The sequence below is a fragment of the Sus scrofa genome, chromosome 5, assembly GCF_054392235.1.
Source record: "Sus scrofa isolate SSC_HxYL_T2T_F1_AM1 chromosome 5, Sscrofa_HxYL_maternal_Yorkshire_Landrace_v2.0, whole genome shotgun sequence".
In the NCBI taxonomy this organism is placed as follows: Eukaryota; Metazoa; Chordata; class Mammalia; order Artiodactyla; family Suidae; genus Sus; species Sus scrofa.
Window position 1 is genome coordinate 18,152,150 of NC_139387.1, and position 20,755 is coordinate 18,172,904.

The following is a 20,755-nucleotide window of genomic DNA, read 5'->3' on the forward strand; positions in this document are numbered from 1 at the left end:
TTATACAGTGCTGAGGATCATTTAAAGGGCTTCGAGAAGTATCCTCTTGAGATTTCTGAACTTGATGATTCTATGATACCAAGGCCAAACATTCTACTGAATTAGGTCACAGGGGGGTTTACCTGTAACCAACACTATTTAAGCTTCAGTCCTCATATATAAATTAACATGTCAATGTACCGGAAGTTCCAAACACCACTATCATTTGATATAAAATGCTTGTCACTCAATGGTACTTTCTCCTTTTTTCAAAGCCTTTCCACAGCACACCCTCTTAGCACCACAGATTTTAGTACCAGTGTTCTAAAAGCCAAAGACTCCCTCCAGAGGCCCATCCATACAGAGGGACAGCTTATTTTGGTCTGGCTCACCTGAGTTTGTTGTTGCAATAGGAACAACGGAAGCAGCTGATGTGAAACACCTGCTGGTTGGCCAAGAGACGCTCCATCGGGTAGACTGTTTTCTGACATTCCACGCAGGTCTCTCTGGCAGGTGCCTGAAACTTCTAGGAAAAGGAAGAGGACAACTTTAGCTGGTATAGGCAGCGATGCGTGAGGACTCTGCTAGCAGAGATGGACCCTTGGATTTCCTAGCTATCTAGGGGCTTCCTTACCTGGTCTGACAATTCTCAGAGGAACACTAAGCCTGCTCCAATCCTATCAGTTGACCCTTGAAAGCCAAAAGGCTCCTGATTTCCTGACCCAGTTTGTCTGGCTGCCCTAAGTGTAGCAGCCACTAAGGAAGGGTGGAACTGGGCTGGGCTGCAGAGAAAGGCTTAGACAAACCACCGCGCGCACACATGTACACACAAAATGACTCCACAGATAGGAAATTAGGAGAAAAGGTCAGCACACACAGAAGAAAGAAGTCTGATTGTTTAAGTGCCAGATAAAAGCAGGATAGACTGTTTAAAGAACAGATTCTGAAGGGGATACATTTCAAGGAGAGAAAGGGCATTTGGCTTTGGGAATTAGGAAAAGACACTTTGATAAAGTATCTCTTAGTCCCTGTGCTTATAATCTTGACTTGCTCCATCCAATATTTTTAAATAAATCAAAACGGACAGATCAATGGAACATTTGAGAAGAGACACAAACTCTTGCATTGACTCCAAAAGAAACATGTCCCAAGAAAGCTATAGGTTCTGTAGTCTTTAAAAAAAAAAAATCAATGGAGAATAAAACTAACGTAATGAGGGTGGGAAGTCATAATAGGGAATTTATGAACTGTTTGTAAAGTATGGAATAGGAGCGGGGTGAGCACAGCTGTTGCAGATAAACTCAATTCTAAACCACACAAAGTAGTTTGCCTTCTAGCGCTGACGGAAGCAGAATTCCAAAGCCAAACATTTTTACACAATGAGAAATGGTTACAAAACCACTAGGGATGAGAGGAAGAAGTCCCTAGTGTCTGCAATCTGTGACGAGTCCCAAGAGAAACACCTCAGCCAGTAAATGCAGGGCAGCTTAGTTAAGGTGGCCAGGAAGCTCTCTGAGGTCCCTTGGTGGCCTCTTGGCCACCATGACCAGTGTGGTGGTAAGTAATACAAATTAGTCCTAAGGCCCAGGGCTTAAATGGTTAAGATAAGGCTCAAGGAAAACAGGTTATGGGCAAGATAAAATTTTGATTAAAAAATCCAAAAATAGACTCACAAAAAATTCAGACAGCTGGTTCACGTGCCCCACGATTCACTAAGAGGTAAAGCAGAAAACGGGACTAGTTTTCCAAGTAGATTCAGACAGGAAATGAGAGTAGAAATGGGCATAAAATGGAAGTAAAGGGGAAAGATCTATACAAGAGAGTTTAATAAAAATTAGGGGGGAGTTTCCACTGTAGCACAGTGGGTTAAGAATCTGCAGCAGCTTGGGTTGCTGAAGAGGCACAGGTTCCATCCCCAGCCCAGTGCAGTGGGTTCAAGCATCTGCCATAGGTAAAATTGCAGTTCAGGTCACAGCTGTGGCTTGGATTCAATCCCTGGCCCCAGAATTTTCATATGTTGTGGGTGTGGCCATAAAAAAGAAAAAAGAAAATTAGTGGTAAACTACCAAATAGCACCAAAGGAATGAAGGAGGAGGGCTAAGTGTTAACAGCAGCCACTCCCTTTCTAGGGTTAGAGGCAAAAAGGAAAACTTAAAGAATCAGAGACCACAGCCACAACCTCGTTGACCAACCATAAGGGAGGAATTTAAATATGATTAAATGGCATTGAACTGAATGCTGCTGGAAGATAATTAGGGCATTATTTGGAGCTCAGAACAGTTTTTTCTTCTTTTTTAAAAATTTATTGAAGATTTACAATGTTGTGATAGTTTCTGGTGTAGAGCAATGATTCAGATGTATATATATTTTTTCATGTTCTTTCCCATTATGGTTTATTACAGGATAGTGAATATACTCCCCTGTGCTATACAGTAGAACCTCACAGAACTGTTTTTTCTTATATGGACACTTAACAAGATAGGACCTAAGTGGAGATGTCCTTGAGTCATTTAATTAGGTTTCTCTAAAAGGACCAGGTCCTTGTCTAGCAAGCAGGAAATACATTAAAATGCAGAATAAAATTTGGGTGTAATAGTACAATTGAAGCCATTGGAGAGCGCCTGTACAAATCACAATTCACACAATGTAAAAGTAATAGGCCAATTGTATTTACTTATCAGACTGAAAATCTTTTTCAGCTGCACGATGAATGCTGTATTTTCAACACTTAAGAGCCTAAGTGTTCATTCTGGTCAGTAAAGACAGAGCAGGAGACAGAAATTTCCCTGACAGTAGAGATAATGGCTATTATTCTGCTGAAGGGGAGTGGAGGCCTGCAGAGCCCGCCTCCATCTCACACACACACACACACACACACACACACACACACACACACGCGAAGAACACACAGTGGGAGGGGGTGCAGCTCAGTGAATAGAAAGGAAAACCTGAGAGAAAGCTGCAAGTTGAGCTCACATTAGGAGGAAAGTGGCAGGAGCAGAAATTAGGTACCAGGAGCAGGAAGCAGAAGCTGGAAGAGACAAACAGGAACCTTTAATGAATACACAGCATTTGGTGTGTCCTGGAGTACTGGACTGCAGCTGAGCTGAAACTCAGTTACAGCCTCAGACCCAAAAATAAGACCACGTTTTCTTTCTTTTCCAAGTCACTCGTCCAATCGTGACCACATCAGCCTCTGTCATATCCACCTGAGGCTGGATCAGAGTACCGGCTCAAAAGAGTGTCTTATGAGCCTCCACCCACCCAAGGAGTGTCTCTTTAAACAATACTGCAGTGTTTTACTGCCTCCCACACCTGACCCATGGCTCTCTCTTGAATGGAGCCTTCACCCACACAATGGAAAAGTCATGCCTCTCCTTAACATCAAATTAATAGACGGCCAGCTCCGCTATCTGGTAACCACAAGCTTCTAACTAGCCAGATCTACTAGAGTCCCATGATTCCGATTCCTTTTGTACATAAATCCTTTTCAATATTATTTAAGGTTTATGTGGCAGCTGCCCCAGGGCCCTCACAGCATCATAAAGACAAGAGGACCCCGACATGGTAATATGCCAAGTCAGAGTGCCTGCGGCTGTGCGTCCTTTATTTCCTCTGTCCTGGGCTCTCAGCCACTTTTCTCTAATTGCCCCCATGTCTATTCAGACAACAGGAAGCATAGTCAGTGCCCAAAAATCTCTACCATTATGGCAGGACTGGCATACATCCTGCCCATGCCTTCATGGCATGCTCAAACTTGGCACAGTGACATTAAAAACCCTGCCAATATTAGAACGCTAGGCATTTTTTATCTTTACAATATTTTTTTCAGTTAGTAAGATGTTTTTCATCTCCCTTCCCTCACCCTTTTTCACAGGTAGAAACTAAAGTGCCAGGGTGTTAGGCGCCTTATCAAAGCTTGCACAGTCAATAACAGAATTAAAATGAAAACTCAGAATTCCCAGCTCACACACCAATAGAGTATTTTCTAAACTGTCCTGGAATAAATTTCCATAAATGAAGGAAACTCTTTGGGGAAGAGAGCAGATGCTAACCCAAATGAAAATAATTTCACCACAGCACTTTGAACAAATGACAGTCTTCATTTGGTTTCAAATGAAAATACTTAGATAATATCTTTGGGATATTTGGGAATGAATGAGGTAATATATAAATTATTGATGTTCCTAAAAACGGTCATGTCTTTCCCATCTGAGCGATCTTACAGGCCTTTTTGTTCATCAGCATCTACTTAAAGGTTTTTTCCAATAATTTTTTATGACTTCATCTACATTCTCTCGCTCTCTTGCCTTACGTGTAATTTTTAGTCTAATGAAGGCTCCAGTGGGCTATATGTCTGTGTGTGGGAGGGGGCGGGCAGCAGCTGGCAATAAGTGGCGAAGCTAAGTAGCTTTTAGACAGAGTGAAATCAGAAGAAAATTCTGTACTGATGTCAGGCCTCCATTCCTCAGAGCACGATAAAAGGCCTTTTGTTTCCTCTTTCCAATTTATGTAAAATATCTAAGTAATTAAACTGAAATTCTTCATCATATAGTAAAGGGTTGGGCTGGCTCTGTATAGGCTTAACCCTTCCCCTAGCTTTCTGTGAAACTCTTCATGAAGCAAAACCTTTCTACATGTTATTATTTAAAAAAAATTTTTTTTGTCTTTTTGCTATTTCTTTGGGCCGCTCCCGCAGCATATGGAGGTTCCCAGGCTAGGGGTCGAATCGGAGCTGGAGCCACCAGCCTACGCCAGAGCCACAGCAACACGGGATCCGAGCCGCGTCTGCGACCTACACCACAGCTCACGGCAACGCCGGATCGTCAACCCACTGAGCAAGGGCAGGGACCGAACCCGCAACCTCATGGTTCCTAGTCGGATTCGTTAACCACTGAGCCACGACGGGAACTCCATACATGTTTTTAAAATAAAATTTTGTTTTTTTCTTAATTTGTATTTTTGGCCACACCCACAACATGTGGAAGTTCCGGGGCCGGGGATCGAACCCTCGCCATAGCAGTGACAATGCCGGATCCTTAACCTGCTGAGCCACCCAGGGAATTCCCGAAACTCTTCAGGAAGGCATTTTGGGGCTGGAGTGCCCTATATGGACAGGAAGAGTTAGTCCTCTGAAAAAGCCGTGATGACGTAGGTGGTGAGCCAAGATTCCAGATGCCCTTCTAGCAGAATGTGGATAGATTAGCAAAACAGCATAAAACCTCCTACCCTGTCCATAGAGGGACAGGGCATATCTTCTCCTGCAGGCTGTCAGGTTTTTCCTCCACACACATCAGCAGGGTCAGCCTGGGAACCTGGCACGGGGCTATCCTAGACCAGGAGGTGTTCCCAGGGCCGGACACGTGTCCTCCTTTATCCTCCCACCAGCAGTGTTTAGGGAATAACTTTTTTCAAAGGGAGGACATAAAGCTTAAGAGACCTCTGGGTCTCTTGAATTGAAAGGTTCCGATACTTCTCAACAGAATCTCCTGAGCTCCAGACCAATTACACTTTTTTTTTTTTTTTTTTTTTTTGTCTTTTTGCGATTTCTTGGGCTGCTCCTGCCTCATATGGAGGTTCCCAGGCTAGGGGTCGAATCGCAGCTATAGCCGCTGGCCTACGCCAGAGCCACAGCAACGCGGGATCCGAGCCGCGTCTGCAACCTACACCACAGCTCATGGCAACGCCGGATCGTTAACCCACTGAGCAAGGGCAGGGATCGAACCTGCAACCTCATGGTTCCTAGTCGGATTCGTTAACCACTGCGCCACCACGGGAACTCCCAGTACACCTTTTTTGAAGAAGGAACCTGCAACTTGAACTTCATTCATGCCAAGTCGCGTCAATGGATTTGGCCAGTGTCCAAAACAGACAAAATCCTTATTTTTAAAGACCAGTATCATTTGTGGCTTTGTTTTTTTCTTTTACTTTATTAAGCTAAAATTGGAAATGAATTGAGTCGTTACCTTAGATGTCCTATTTTCAATAACAGACAGGCACTAAGGAACACTTTTTCCAGGATGTGTGGGACCCAGAAATCTATTCTGAGTGAACACATTTATTCTTAGCTGTATGTAATTTCCCAACGTGAAGAAACAACTTCTGTCGCGTGGTCTAGAGCCACAAGATCAGTTATGCCGGCAGGTCCTATAAACACTAAAATATCTATACACTTGCCTGCAAAATGTAAAGGGCAAATCCAAGGAAGAGAAAATAAACGGCCCTTAAATAAAAGGGATGTGATTGAGTACCACGTTGGTTCTGTACACCATAAACACTTGAGCTCTGGACCACTGGCAAACATAGGCAGTCAGGCTAGTTTAGTCCAGTCTTTGTACAATGTTCAAAACCCGAGCTGTATGTCTGGTGCAAGTAGGCTTGTCGGTGTTCTATTGCTGAGAGATCAGAGCCAAAGAGGCAGGCATGAGTCCGGGGCAGGTACAGAGGGAGCTTTATCTCCATCTCCTCTCCCTGGTGTGCCAGGAAGACCTCAGTGAGATGCAGTCCTTTGCACACTGCTCATCAGCTTAGACCCAGGATGGACCAGGAGGTCTGGTCTAGCAGTTGAGGGAGGGGAGCAAGACTGGTTTGAGAATTCAAATATACCTGAGAATGGATTTTTTTTTTTTTTTTTTAGGGCTGCCCCTGTGGCATGTGGCAGTTCCCAGGCTAGGGGTCGAATTGGAGCTGTACTCCTGGCCTACGCCACAGCCACAGCAACGCAGGATCCCAGCCTTATCTGTGACTTATGCCACAGCTTGTGGCAACACTGGATCTTTAACCCACTGGGCGAGGCCAGGGATCGAACCTACACACTCATGGATACTAGTTGGCTTCTTAACCCAATGAGCCACAACAGGAACTCCAAGAATGGATTTTAGTCCTTAGATTAGCCACAGAATTCTCTAGTCCCTCACACAGACTCCATGGCCAAGTCAACTTTCCTAGTTGTTCTTGGTCCAGAACCACAACCCAAAGACTCCCATCTGAGCAGGGTTGCTGTTGGAAAAGAAATTAACCCCGTGGCATTTGCTACTTTGTTGGCCTCCAGATTTTGGGAAAAGAAAGTGCTGATGATAGCATGAGTGGACCTTCAAGGCCAGGAGAGGGCCGTGCTGAAGACATGTGCAGATTCCACTGCACAGCTCAATTCTTCCTCCCTAATTTACTTACTTTCTCTTGCCACTTTCTTCACTTTTTCTTCCTTTTTGATAAATCTTACTCTCCTCATACATCTCTGTTTCTTTTAAAATTTTCATATTTACCTCCTTTCCCCCTCACTCCTCCCTTTTTAAATCTAACCTTTAAATTCTTTTTTTTTTTTTTTTTTGTCTTTTTGTCTTTTAAGGCCACACCTGCAGCATATGGAGTTTCCAAGCTAGGGGTCCAATCGGAGCTGTAGCCGCCAGCCTATGCCACAGCCACAGCAACACCAGATCTGAGTCACGTCTGCGACCTACACCACAGCTTACACCACAGCAATGCCAGAACTGCAACCCACTGAGTGAGGCCAGGGATCAAACCCTCGTCCTCACAGATGCTGGTTGGGTTCGTTAACCACTGAGCCATGATGGGAACTCCTTTTTTTCTTTCTCTTTCTTTTTTTTTTTTTTCTTTGCTGTGCCCACTGCATGTGGAAGTTCCCAGGCTAAGGATCAAATCCATGCCATGGCAGCAACCTGAGCCACAGGGGTGACAATGCCAGATCCTTAGCCCACTGCACCACAAGGGAATTCCATCTACCCTTTAAATCCTGGATTCCCCCTTTTCCTCCATTTGTTCCCAAACCTCATCTATGTCCTTGTCTCTTCATCCTTTCTGGGCACTAGAACTTTCATCAAGGAACAATCATGCCCAGAGTTGAGAGAGAGAAACATGGCAGATGTGTGCATGAGTTTGAGGCAGTACAAACCACCCCAAAACTAATTCTACCTACTGAGTTTCTCTCAAATGTTAAAACTTTTGAAACAAAACCTGCTACTTAAGAAAGCACCAGAGGAGGAAAACACTAAAGAAGTGTGGATATGTTTGGTTATTTTATTTTATTTTATTTTATTGGTTTTTAGGGCCGCACTCTCAGCATATGGAGGTTCTCACGCTAGGGGTCAAATTGGAGCCACAGCCATAGCAATGCAGGATTGGAGCCGTGTCTGTGACCTACACCACAGCTCATGGCAATGCCGGATCCTTAAATCCACTGATCAATGCCAGGGATCAAACCCGAAACCTCATGGCTACTAGTTGGACTCGTTTCTGCTGAGCCACAACAGGAACGCCTGGATATGTCTGGTTATTAATGGAAGTGGGTAAATCAGCACTGCATTAGCAAAGCATTCAATTAAAACAAGTCAAGTAATCAGGCTAAAAGAGATGTTGGATTTTTTTAACCTTTTTTTTTTTTTAATGGGAATATACATTGTTCATAGAAAGGTAAAAGTCCACTTTTAAAAATTAGTGAATAAAAAGAGACTATAGATTGAGTAGCCTAGTCAAATTTTCCTAAGGTATAAACATTTTGTATATTCTTTAACATCTAATATTATAACCTAGTATTAATGTTACATGCATGCTCATTTTTACAGCAAATGAACTGGCCAACACCCTGCTGGAATCCACACATTCTTCCTTTCTTTTTTATTTTTTTTGACACACCCATAGCATGCAGAAGTTCCCAGGCCAGGGATCGAACCTGTGCCATAGCAATGACAGTGCCGGTTCTTTAACCACTGGGCCACCAGGGAACTCCTACACATTCTTTCTTTAAAAAATGTGCTGACCACCAATCACATTATGTTCAAGTTTCTCAGACCAGGGAGCCACCACTGTCTTCAAGTTAACACTGCACATTCCTATCCAATGGGCTGATGTTAACAGATTTTTCGTACTGCTCACTTTTTAGTTTTTACCCATTCATAGACTTAAGAACTTTGATTTAAGAACAACAAAAAGTCAGATTATTTTCTTTAACTTTAGGTTTTCTTTCATGAACTTTCCAAACTAAGCAATAATAGTGAGCCTCCCCTCTGCTGGCTCAAACACCTAAGCAAAAGCAGCAAGATTTCCAGGGAAAGCGACTGGCCCAAGTGTGCCTTATTTGGCATTTTCATCCCCAGGAAAGCAAAAATGTTTATACTGAACATAATGATACAAGGTGCAAAGGGCTCTACTAGTAAAGCAACATCTAAAGGCACCAAGAGAAATTACCATCATACCTTCACTGCTTTGGGAGGAGAACTTTCAGAAAGGCTGGAGGCTCTGGCAACTGGACTTAGTGGCTTGGGATGCACAGGCTGCTGGACATCACTCTTAACCTGGGATTTACCTGCTGGAGTTACAAAAGGAAGACGGTTTATAGTGTCTCCTGGGAAGTCTCAAAAAAGGTTCCTCCCCAAAGCAAAGGTTAGGCACCTCCACTAACTTCAGGTTCTTTCAACACCAGGAAGAACATTGACTTTTTTGCTGAGGAATATTCTAATGCTAAAAGCTATATGCTCTTAGGTTCTTGCATAAACGAGGGTCTCAACTCAGAGGCTTTCTCACCCTTTGCCACACAGAGCAGGAATCCAGACCATCCTAGATAAGGAAGCTTCTATCCTACAGCATTTGTCATTTTTTAAGGCGGTTTATAGACTTCGAGGGCTTTTTGTTAGTTAGCATTCCCAAGACTCGGGTGTTTCAGCTCAACTTGGGAAAATGGGGGACTGTGAGGGCAGAAATTTGACAGTGCGTGTTCACGCACATTTGTGTGTATTATTTGACACCATCTTTTTGGTCAGTTCTATAGCCGATACCCATGGATGAAGATTATGGGAAAAGGAACCATGAATTTTTTTTCATAATCATTGGCCTGTCACTTGCTTAAGTTAACTTCCTGCCGATATATTCTTCTGTGGAAAACTCAAAAGAGGTACAGAGAAGGCATTCATACGGTTACAAAGGAACCATAAAAGAATTACCTAAAATTTAGAGTTATGTCAACAAAGTACTCAAGAATTTAAGGCTTATTTTTCAAAAAAATGTTTTGCAGACCTAGTAAAAACTCAAAAAATTTCTAGTCCAAGCAAAATGATTGCAAAAGGAATGTTCTTGGATTCAAACAGCAAGAGTTTCTCTCTGAAATTTTAAGACTGGGTTTACCAGAGATCTGTTTAGTTAATACGTCTACTTTTAGCTGAGTTTTCAGTGTCTACTAAACTAAGCTGAGGAGAAGCTAGACATCCATATATTAAAAAATAACAATACACGGAACATCAGAAACAAAAGTGGACATACTAAAAGGAAAAACCAACATTTTTGTCTTTGGGAGGAGTAAGGCTCAAAATACTCCAAAATGAGATGAAAAAGTGATCAAATACAGCACCCCTAGGAGAACCTCTAGAATCTCACTGGAGGGTGCATTATGGTACATATTTAGATAAATTTTTTAAAAAAGATATTTTTAAATGGTTACTCAACCAACTTTTTAATTTATTTTTATTTTTTGGCTGTGCCTGATATGTGGGCCAGGGATCGAACCCAAGCCACAGCAGTGACTCAAGCCACATCAGTAACAACACTGGATCCTTAGCCACTAGGCCATCAGGGAACTCCCTCAAATATCAACATTTTTTTTTTTTTTTTTTTTACAGTCACACCTATGGCATATGGAAGTTCTGGACCAGGAGTTGAAGTGGAGCTGCAGCTGTGGCCTATGCCACAGCGGAAGCAATACCAGATCTGAGCCACATCTGTGACCTACACCGCATCTTGCTACAATGGGAGAGCCTTAACCCACTGAGTGAGGCCAGGGATTGAACCTGTATTCTCACAGAGACAAGGTCAGGTCCTTAACCCCTGAGCCACAATGGGAACTCCCAAATACAATTCTTTTTTTTTTTTTTTTTTTTTGTCTTTTTGCCTTTTCCAGGGCCACTCCCGCGGCATATGGAGGTTCCCAGGCTAGGGGTCCAGTCGGAGCTACAGCTACCAGCCTACACCACAGCTCACGGCAACGCCAGATCCTCAACCCATTGAGTGAGGCCACGGATCAAACCTGTAACCTCGTGGTTCCTAGTTGGATTCATTTCTGCTGCACCATGAAGGGAACCCCTAAGAGGAAACTTTAAAATTATAGTTTTTACAGCGTTAACCCTGAAAAGGTGTGGTGCAAAAGACAGGATGTGTTCAATGAGAGATGCATCAAAAATACTGTTTGCCACAAGTTAATATTTCATTAAATTTAACTTGTCCTTGAGCCATGAAGTGTATAAAGAATACTCAAGTATCAGTCCTTAAAACCAAGTGAGAGATTTGATCAGCCACACTGCTGGATTTAATATGTTACACACTCAGCACTGACAGCAATAGAGACACCCCCCCACCACACACAATCAAACAGGGGCAACAGAACAAGGCTCTCACCCTCCAGACCTAAGAATGAAAGCTTACAGGAATCATCTTCAGGCGGGGTGGAACAGGCTGCCAGGCTATTCTCAGATGCAGAAACCTACAAAAAAAAAAAAAAAGGGTGGGGGAGATTAAGAATCACATTAAAAATAAAAGAACAAACCGCTGTTAATGCCATAAAAACCTGCTGACTCCAGTCAGTCACTGGCTGCCTGGGGGAAATAACGGGCCCCAGAACAGCTGAGCATTTAAACAAGAGGCAGCAAAATGTCTTTTATGAGGATATTAACATGCTTCTCAATTACAGGGTAACGCGAATAACAGACTGCATGCAACCACCAAAAGTGTGCATTATCTTCTTTTATAAAAGAGCTTCTAAACCATGTCTTTCTATTAAAAAAAAAAAGTGAAACCATCTATCAGGGAGGGCAAAGCTCCTCACCATAAACCACAACTTGCATAAGAGTAATTCACTCCAAGGCGAGACAGTCTTCATATATAGGAATTATTCTGTTATTTTCCTAATTCCTTATTTTCCAACCAAGTACATTTTGCTGAAATGCTTACTAGTACAGAAGACCTTCTGATAGCTATAAAACAAATTTATCTAAAACCAATCTTTGGTATCATCTTTCAAGTTAGTTTTCCTTTTTATTTTATTTTTTTATTTTTTGACTTTTTGCCATTTCTAGGGCTGCTCCCGCAGCATATGGAAATTCCCAGGCTAGGGGTTGAATTGGAGCTGTAGCCGCCAGCCTACACCAGAGCCACAGCAACGCAGGATCCGAGCCGCGTCTGCAACCTATACCACAGCTCACGGCAACGCTGGATCCTTAACCCACTGAGCAAGGCCAGGGATTGAACCCGCAACCTCATGCTTCCTAGTCGGATTCGTTAACCACTGAGCCATGACGGGAACTCCTAGTTTCCCTTTTTAATCACAGTCTCAAAACGGCAGTGTTTAACAAGATGGGAGATCTTATGTATGGGTAATTATTTTCCCCATGAGCCATCAAATTGAAAGAAAAGAGCTTTCTACTAGCTGTCTCCTTCCTACTGCCCCCTTGACTACCCTCGTATCTTCTCCCACACTCAAAATCGTGAAGGGCCCAAGAGGTGACCCAATGTGTACTCTTCATGGAATAGTCTTTCATTCAGATGGCAGGGATTTTATGGGTGATGCTGAGTATTTACATCAGGATGTCTAATGTACTGAATAAATTTACAACGGAGATTAAGTTGTTGATTGACCACACTTGAATTTCAGCGTAGTCATTTCCCCCCCATTATTCTCTTCTCATTACAGGAGTTCTGACATGGTATAAAACAAACAAGTATAACAACAGTCAACATGTACTGAACGTTTAGGATGTTCCAGGTATTGGAGTGATCACCTTACACGTGTTATTGCTTTTAGGTTTTTTTGTTTGTTTGTTTTTTGTCTTTTTGCCATTTCTTGGGCTGCTCCCACGGCACATGGAGGTTCCCAGGCTAGGGGTTGAATCAGAGCTGTAGCTGCCAGCCTACGCCAGAGCCACAGCAACTCGGGATCTGAGCCGAGTCTGCAACCTACACCACAGCTCACGGCAATGCCAGATTCTTAACCCACTGAGCAAGGCCAGGGATCAAACCTGCAACCTCATGGTTCCTAGTCAGATTCGTTAACCACTGCGCCACGACAGGAACTCCGTGTTATTGCATTTAATGATAGGAAATAAACTTTCTGAAAGTTGTGCATGGCCATAAAAAGCTCTTTAATTCTTGCCAAATTAGTAGACGCATCCATTCTAGGATGTCCGTCTTTCACCTCCAATTTAGTCACCTTGAACCTGCAGGGTAAACTCAATGCCAATCATGACATCATTGCACGTGCCCAAACAGATGACTTCACTTCAGGAACAGCCAGGAGACAGCATGTGAGATTTTGCTCAAACATTTCATGAAAGAAAAGCACAAATTCATTCACAAGAGGAGAAAGGGAAGAATAATACCTTGGCAAAATATTCTGTTTCAAGAAAGTTTACCCTGGCATTAATGTCCTTTTGTAACAAGCCCAACTTCAAACAGTTCTTAGGTATTGGTTAACAAAAGCTAGGCAAACAGCCAAAAGGACACGGAGGCTCTGAAAGATTTTATGAATTTTAAGGTAACCAAAGGTTTATGAGCCTACACTACATGCTTGAAGACTATGTACTATCTTTATCTCCTTTCTCCTCCACCTACGCCCCAATTTGTGATTCAGTTGCACTGATGCCCTTTTAGACTATAATTAAAATGTTCTGATCCTCCAGTGCAGCTCAGAGTTCCACTTTCAAGTCAACACAAAGACAATCAAGAAGGAAACATGAAATTAGATATAGGGACAATTTAAGCATGATTTTCCAGGTGATCATTTCTCAAATTACGCTCCGAGGATAGGTGGGAGGAGTTCAATGCTGGGAATATACTTCTCTTAAATGTCTTTTATTAAAGTTCATAAGAAAAACTCCAAATATATTTACTTCCTCATTCCTAAGACTTAATCTCTCACTTAAAAAATGGGAAAACCTTGGAGTTCCCACTGTGGCTCAGCAGGTTAAGGACTCAAGGTTATCTCTGTGAGGATGTGTGTTCAATTCCTAGCCTGGCTCAGTGGGTCAAGGATCTGGTGTCGATGTAAGCTGTGGCGTAGGTTGCAGATGCAGCTCAGATCTAGTGTGGCTGTGGCTGTGGTGTAGGCCTCAGCTGCAGCTCTGATTCAACCCCTGGCCCAGGAACTTCCATAGGCTGCAGGTGCGGCTGTAAGAAGGAAAAAAAAAAAAAAAAAAAAAAAAAAGGAAAACCAAGCAGACTAATGAAGAGTACTCACCAGGAATGATGCCTGAGCCCACTGTGGCAAGCATGTATGTAATTTATTTGATGATTTTATTTTTATAATAAACTAAATTACTAATTACTAAACTAATTACTGCGAAGTATTTTGTTTTAGCATTTCACATTTGGGATATGCTTTTGTAAAGTGATGCAACTTTCCTTGTTTATTGCTGTATTGTTTGAGTAAATTCAGTAGCTATTAAACGGAGGCATTTTCTGTGTGCCTACCTTGGTCCAAGTGTGTAGTATAATTCATGAGCTCCGGTCGGTATCCTCTCAAGTTGCCTATTTTAACATCTGCTATAATCAAATAAATTTGAGAACTATTGCTCTTAACCCATTTTAATTACCTCCTCACCTTTTTTAGAGTGGCCCCAAGGGTGTCAATATGTATAACAGAAATAATGATTGTACTCCTAAGATTAATCACCGTAATAGATTTGAAAGCTCTTTCTTCTCATCTCACATTTGATTATCATATTGACTGAAAGACCGAAGAGACTGGGTAATGGCTTGGTACAGAAAATAATGTCATGTGACATATATTGTTACTGACTCCAACTAAGTCATTCGTTAGTAACAAATGCATGAAACCCGATTTACTTAGAATCTTCCTGTGGCTTTCCTCCACTGCAAGACAACAGCCATCCTCTGAAGGGTTTTTCAAGATCCATCCTGGCCCTCTCCCTCCACTTCTCTCTTAGTCACTTAATATGTACTTCATGCCCCAGTCAAGTCATCTTGGCTTGGTTCTCTGGTTCCCAAACCTCTGTTGGGTCTGCCTGGAATACCCTTCTCTTTCTTTACTCAACCTTGCCCTTACTCACTCGGACTATTTCCACACACACATCCGTTAAGACCTGGTTCAGATAGCACTTTCTTGAGGACGTCAGGTTAAGGGTCCTTAGTCTGAGCTTCCAAGGCCGGGCATGGCCCTTTCAGGTTGCTTGTTACACTGTTTTACAAGAGCCAACCTGTTACTCATCTCCCTCCTACTCTATTAGCTTCCTTGCAGGTAAGGACCACATGGAATGGTCTGTTCATATTTAGGTTTTTGTTTTTTTTTCTTTTCTTTTCTTTTTAGGTCTGCAGCTGTGGCATATGGAAGTTCCCAGGCTAGGGTTGAATCAGAGCTGCAGCTGCTGCCCTATGCCACATCTACAACAATGCGGGATCTGAACCGCATCTGCGACCTACACCATAGCTCAAGGCAATGCTAGATCCTTAACCCATGGAGTGAGGCCAGGGATCGAACCTGCATGCTCATGGATACTAGTTGGTTTCATTACCACTGAGCCATGATGGGAACTCCCATATTTAGGGTTTTTTTCTTTTTTATTATTGTTATAGTTGATTCACAATATTCTGTCAATTTCTGCTGTACAGCAAAGTGACCCAGTTTTACATACACACACACACACACACATGTATACTCTTTTTTTCATGTTATCCTCCATCATGTTCCATCACAAGGGATCAGATATAATTCCCTGGGCTATACAGCAGACTCCCATATTTAGTTTTTAAGCTCAGCATTTCCTGTGCTTAACATAGTGCCTAGCTTTCAACATACTTTGAAATGAAAGAATGAAGTTTTCTTACATAAAATGTGTTACATTAACAATCTACAAATAACTTTGAAGATGATATCGCTATTCAAAACAGATTTTTAAAAATCACTGAAGCTCTACGCCCTCTCAGCGTTTGCTGAGCAAAAGAATTTTCCAATGAAGGTTCAGTATTTGGTCAGCTATAAGTTGCAGAGCTCCCCAACCAAAATTATGTGACCTGCAAAAAAGACAATCTGTCCTGGCAGCTGTGACCAAATTCCCAGACACTCTACAGCCCAGAGTTAGAGTTGTTTCTAATTTTAAGCACCTAATATAGAACACATGTTTCCCTGGCAAATGGACATGAGACTTTTGAACCCACCTTTTCTCCATCCTGATGGGAGATGCAGACCTCAGGACCTGGGGGCACATTCTCCTTTTGCTCCAATTTATGAGTTTTGATTTCACCACCATTGGCTTTTAACTCGTTCTACAAAATAAAAATAGTCTGTGAATTAAAAAAAAAAAAAGTCTCACTCTTTCCTTCATAGCACATCTATTAAAAAAAAATTCTTTTAAGAGGCCTCAGGTCAAATCAACCCCCTAACTCTCACAAGCAAAACCCACTGACTTGTGAAATGACAAAAGCAGCTTTGTGGACACATACCTCAGAGTTAAATATTTATACAACTAGTCTAAAACTGGATGCTCATTAGAATACAGAGACATTGACACACACACACAGACCACCCCCCGCATACAATGTTCTCGTGATTCACTCTTCTAGCAGCAGAGCTTGTGGGAATGCAAAGCTGGTGAGCTTTTATCAGAAAAGACCATTCTGGAGCAGGGGAAAGGAAATGCCAAGTGCCAATAATTAAGAAAATATACTGACCATATCTATTAATGCCCGGCCTGGAAAGAGAGACAGGGATGATGTATACATATAAAAATTGAAATTATACTTAGTAATACCATTAAAAAAACTTCGTGTTGTGAGACTTTCAAAAGCATGGGGTTTTTTTGCATAAAATTCATACATTATAACAAAGACATACCTTATTTGACTTCTCATAACTGAGCTTCAACATAAAAAAAGCATTAATACTGTCAGAAGGAGTAAGCATGATCATGTTTGCCTTGCAAAGAACACTTGGGGCAAAATACGCAAATTAACTAGATCCAAAATCAAAATAGAGGTAGATGAATGTGGATATTTCCTAACTTCAGTCTGCCAGTAATCTAATACCTTTCTTAAATTTTTCAGAGGTCTGGCTTTTTTTTTTTTTTTTTTTTTTTTTTTTTGTCTTTTTGCTATTTCTTTGGGCCGCTCCCGTGGCATATGGAGGTTCCCAGGCTAGGGGTTGAATCAGAGCTGTAGCCACCGGCCTACGCCAGAGCCACAGCAACGCGGGATCCGAGCCTCATCTGCAACCTACACCACAGCTCACGGCAATGCTGGATCGTTAACCCACTGAGCAAGGGCAGGGACCAAACCCGCAACCTCATGGTTCCTAGTCGGATTCGTTAACCACTGAGCCATGATGGGAACTCCTGTTTTTTTTTTTCCCCCTCTCTTTTTTTTTTAGGGCCACACTTGAGGCATATGGAAGTTCCCAGGCTAGGGGGTCTAATCCGAGCTGCAGCTGCCAGCCTACACCACAGCCACAACACCACCAGGTCCAAACTGCATCTTTGATCTACACCACAGCTCACAGTAACACCTTAACCCACTGAGCGAGGCCAGGGATTGAACCTGAATCCTCATGGGTACTAGCAGGGTTCCTTACTGCTGAGCCACAGTGGGAACACCCTTCCCACCATTTTTTAAAATTTACTTTTAATTAATTTTGGGGGGTCTTTTTTTAGGGCTGCACTTGTGGCATATGGAGGTTCTCAGGCTAGGGGTCGAATCGGAGGTGTAGGTGCCGGCCTACACCACAACCACAGCAATGCCAGACCCGAGCCATGTCTGCAACCTACACCACAGCTCACGTTAACACCAGATCCTTAACCCACTGAGGGAGGCCAGGAATTGAACCTGTATCCTCATGGACACTGGTCAGATTTGTTTCTGCTGAATCAGCCCCGTCCCACCTTTTTTAAATGGCTGAATACATGGCATATGGATGTTCCTGGGTCAGGGATTGAATCTGAGTGCCAACCTACATATGGCACCAGATCCTTTTAACCCACTGGGTTGGGCTGGGAATTGCACCCACACCTCCACAGCAACTTAAGCCGCTGTAGTCAGATTCTTTTTTTTTTGGCCTTTTCACCTTTTTGTAGGGCCTCTCCGGTGGCATATGGAGGTTCCCAGGCTGAGGGTCTAATCAGAGCTGTAGCTGCCAGCCTACACCAGAGCCACAGCAACTCGGGATCTGAGCCGTGTCTGAGAACTACACCACAGCTCATGGCAATGCCGGATCCTTAATCCAGTGAGCGAGGCCAGGGATCAAACCCGAAACCTTATGGTTCCTAGTCGGATCCGCAAACCACTGAGCCATGACAGGAACTCCTGTAGTCAGGTTCTTAATCCACTGTGCCACAGCAGGAACTCCACTACCTTTCTGTTCTTTGTGACTTTTTTAGGCATGGGGAGAAAACAAGCAATTTGTGGCCACAGGGCCAATGAAGGGAATGAGTGTGAGTGACCAATTCAGGTGTGGAACTGCAGAGGAAGGCGCACAGTTCTGGAGGTGCATCTAAAGGAAGAGCGGGCAGCCAGCACCACAGAACACAACCGTCCAAGAGCCCAGCAACTCCCCCCGGATCCCCATCTCAAAGCCCAGCCTCCAGAATCACCGCCAGAGAGTGTGAGCCTTCTTACAACCATGCTCTGTAAGGGACCTGAGAAATTCTTTGGGGATGAGATAAAATGTGCTTTTTACAAGAATTCCTAAAGACTTTTCAACTCTTAAAATTTACAGAGCAGGAGAAGCACAATGCAGAAACTCTCCTGAGTTAAAAAACAAAGTCACTGAACAGGTTTTTCCACTCAGGGAGTCACCTGGTCGGACTGTTTATAGCAGGAGAGCGCTGAGCAGCAGCAAAGTCCTGGAACCAGAGGGAATTCAGCTCCACAGATCAACTGTTTGCTGTATCTCTGGACCTGCCTTTGAAGAGAAGTCTACACTCACTTATTTTTCACACTCCTAGTGAATAACAAGCCTGTAATGTTCCATTGTGCTACTGATTTACACACATTATCTCTTAAATCTACCGTGAAAAATCAAGATGAGATATTCATTGCCCAGAGAGACTTAGTCCACCAAGAACTACTACTAGAGAATGCACACTTCGTAATGTGGCAGGGGAGAAGGCTCAGCTCCTGGAATACACATTGTGATTTTTTTTTTTTTTGGTCTTTTTTTTGTCTTTTCAGGGCCACACCTAAGGCATACGGAGGTGTCCAGGCTAGGGGTCTAATCGGAACTGTAGCCGCCAGCCTACACCACAGCTCATGGCAACGCCAGATCCTTAACCCACTGAGCGAGGCCAGGCATCAAACCCACAACCTCATGGTTCCTAGTCAGACTCGTTTCCGCTGCGCCATGACGGGAACTCCCACATTGTGATGTCTAATAGGCATTTGTTTCAGTCTGCTTGGGAACAAGTAAAAGCCAATACTATCTTTCCAATTTTGTTTAAAAAAATAGGACATCAAGAAATTGATAACTTGTCATTTGAAATCTTAGAAGGAACACATTTTTGAAAGCTATATATATGTCTACATGTGCTTATATGCATGTGTACTTTATGAATAAATGGTATTAAAAGATAACTTCAGGGAGTTCCCGTTGTGGCTTAGTGGTAACGAACCCAACTAGTATCCATGAGGATGTGAGTTCGATATCTGGACTCGCTCAGTGGGTTAAGGATCCAGAGTTGCCGTGAGCTTCGGTGTAGGTTGAAAACATGGCTCGTATCTGGCATTGCTCTGGCTGTGGTACAGGCTGGCAGCTGCAGCTTCGAATCAACCCCTAGCCTGGGAACCTCCATATGCCTGCAGGTGCAGCCCTAAAAATAAATAAATAAATAAATAAATTGTAACGTCAAATAAGCAGTTCTGTAGTGTCATCCTGCCAGTTAAGCCTAAGAAAGTATAAAATGGAAAGACCCGGAGTTCCCGTCATGGCGCAGTGGTTAACGAATCCGACTAGGAACCATGAGGTTGCGGGTTTGGTCCCTGCCCTTGCTCAGTGGGTTAACGATCCGGCGTTGCTGTGAGCTGTGGTGTAGGTTGCAGACGCGGCTCGGATCCCGAGTTGCTGTGGCTCTGGCGTAGGCTGGTGGCTACAGCTCCGATTGGACCCCTAGCCTGGGAACCTCCATATGCCGAGGGAGTGGCCCAAGAAATAGCAAAAAGACAAAAAAAATAAATAAATAAAATGGAAAGACCCTCCATTCTACGGTGAAGACTACATTTTGGGCCTTACTGAGTAGGTCATATTCCTGTCATTTCTCCCCCCTTTTCCTACCTACTATTCTATTTCTTCAGAAAACTATTACATCATAAGGAGTAAAGATTAAGTAGACCATATGTTACATGATTTCATTCACATGAAATGTCCAGAACAGGAAAATCCTTGGAGACAGAAAGTAGATTACGGGCTGCCAAGAGATGAGGGGGTGGGGAATTGAGAGTCACTGCACAGGTATGGGTTTCTTTTTGTTTGCTGCTACTTGGAGAGAATAATGAGACTGGGAAAAGTTCTGGAATTAGACAATGGTGATGATTGCACAACCTCATGAATATACTAAAACTCCCTGAATTTCCTATTTTAAAATGGTGATTTTATGTCAGCTGAATCATATATTGATAAAAAATTACAAAAAACCCCACTGTACCTCATATTAATGTTGAATATATTCAATAATTCCTCCCCAGTATTCTCCTTTCCTTCCCTCAAAACCAGAAATAAGTTGTTCAGTTAAAATGAATGAAACACCCCTTTTTTTGTGGGGGGGCCTCACTGTGGCCTGCA

The 20,755-nt window shown here is 42.9% G+C and overlaps 1 protein-coding gene across 20 annotated transcripts in view; it reads right to left on the reverse strand.

Moving 5' to 3' along the window:
- Nucleotides 1-20,755, reverse strand: part of LIMA1 (LIM domain and actin binding 1) — a 102,150-nt gene that overhangs the window by 4,410 nt on the left and 76,985 nt on the right. For 7 of the 20 annotated variants that reach the window (XM_021090876.2, XM_021090869.2, XM_021090877.2 and 4 more), the window contains 4 exons: nt 16,150-16,257; nt 11,380-11,464; nt 9,192-9,304; nt 372-505 (listed from right to left, as the gene is read on the reverse strand). In XM_021090876.2, coding sequence (XP_020946535.2) covers nt 372-505; nt 9,192-9,304; nt 11,380-11,464; nt 16,150-16,257 — 440 coding nt within the window. 20 annotated transcript variants of the gene reach the window in all.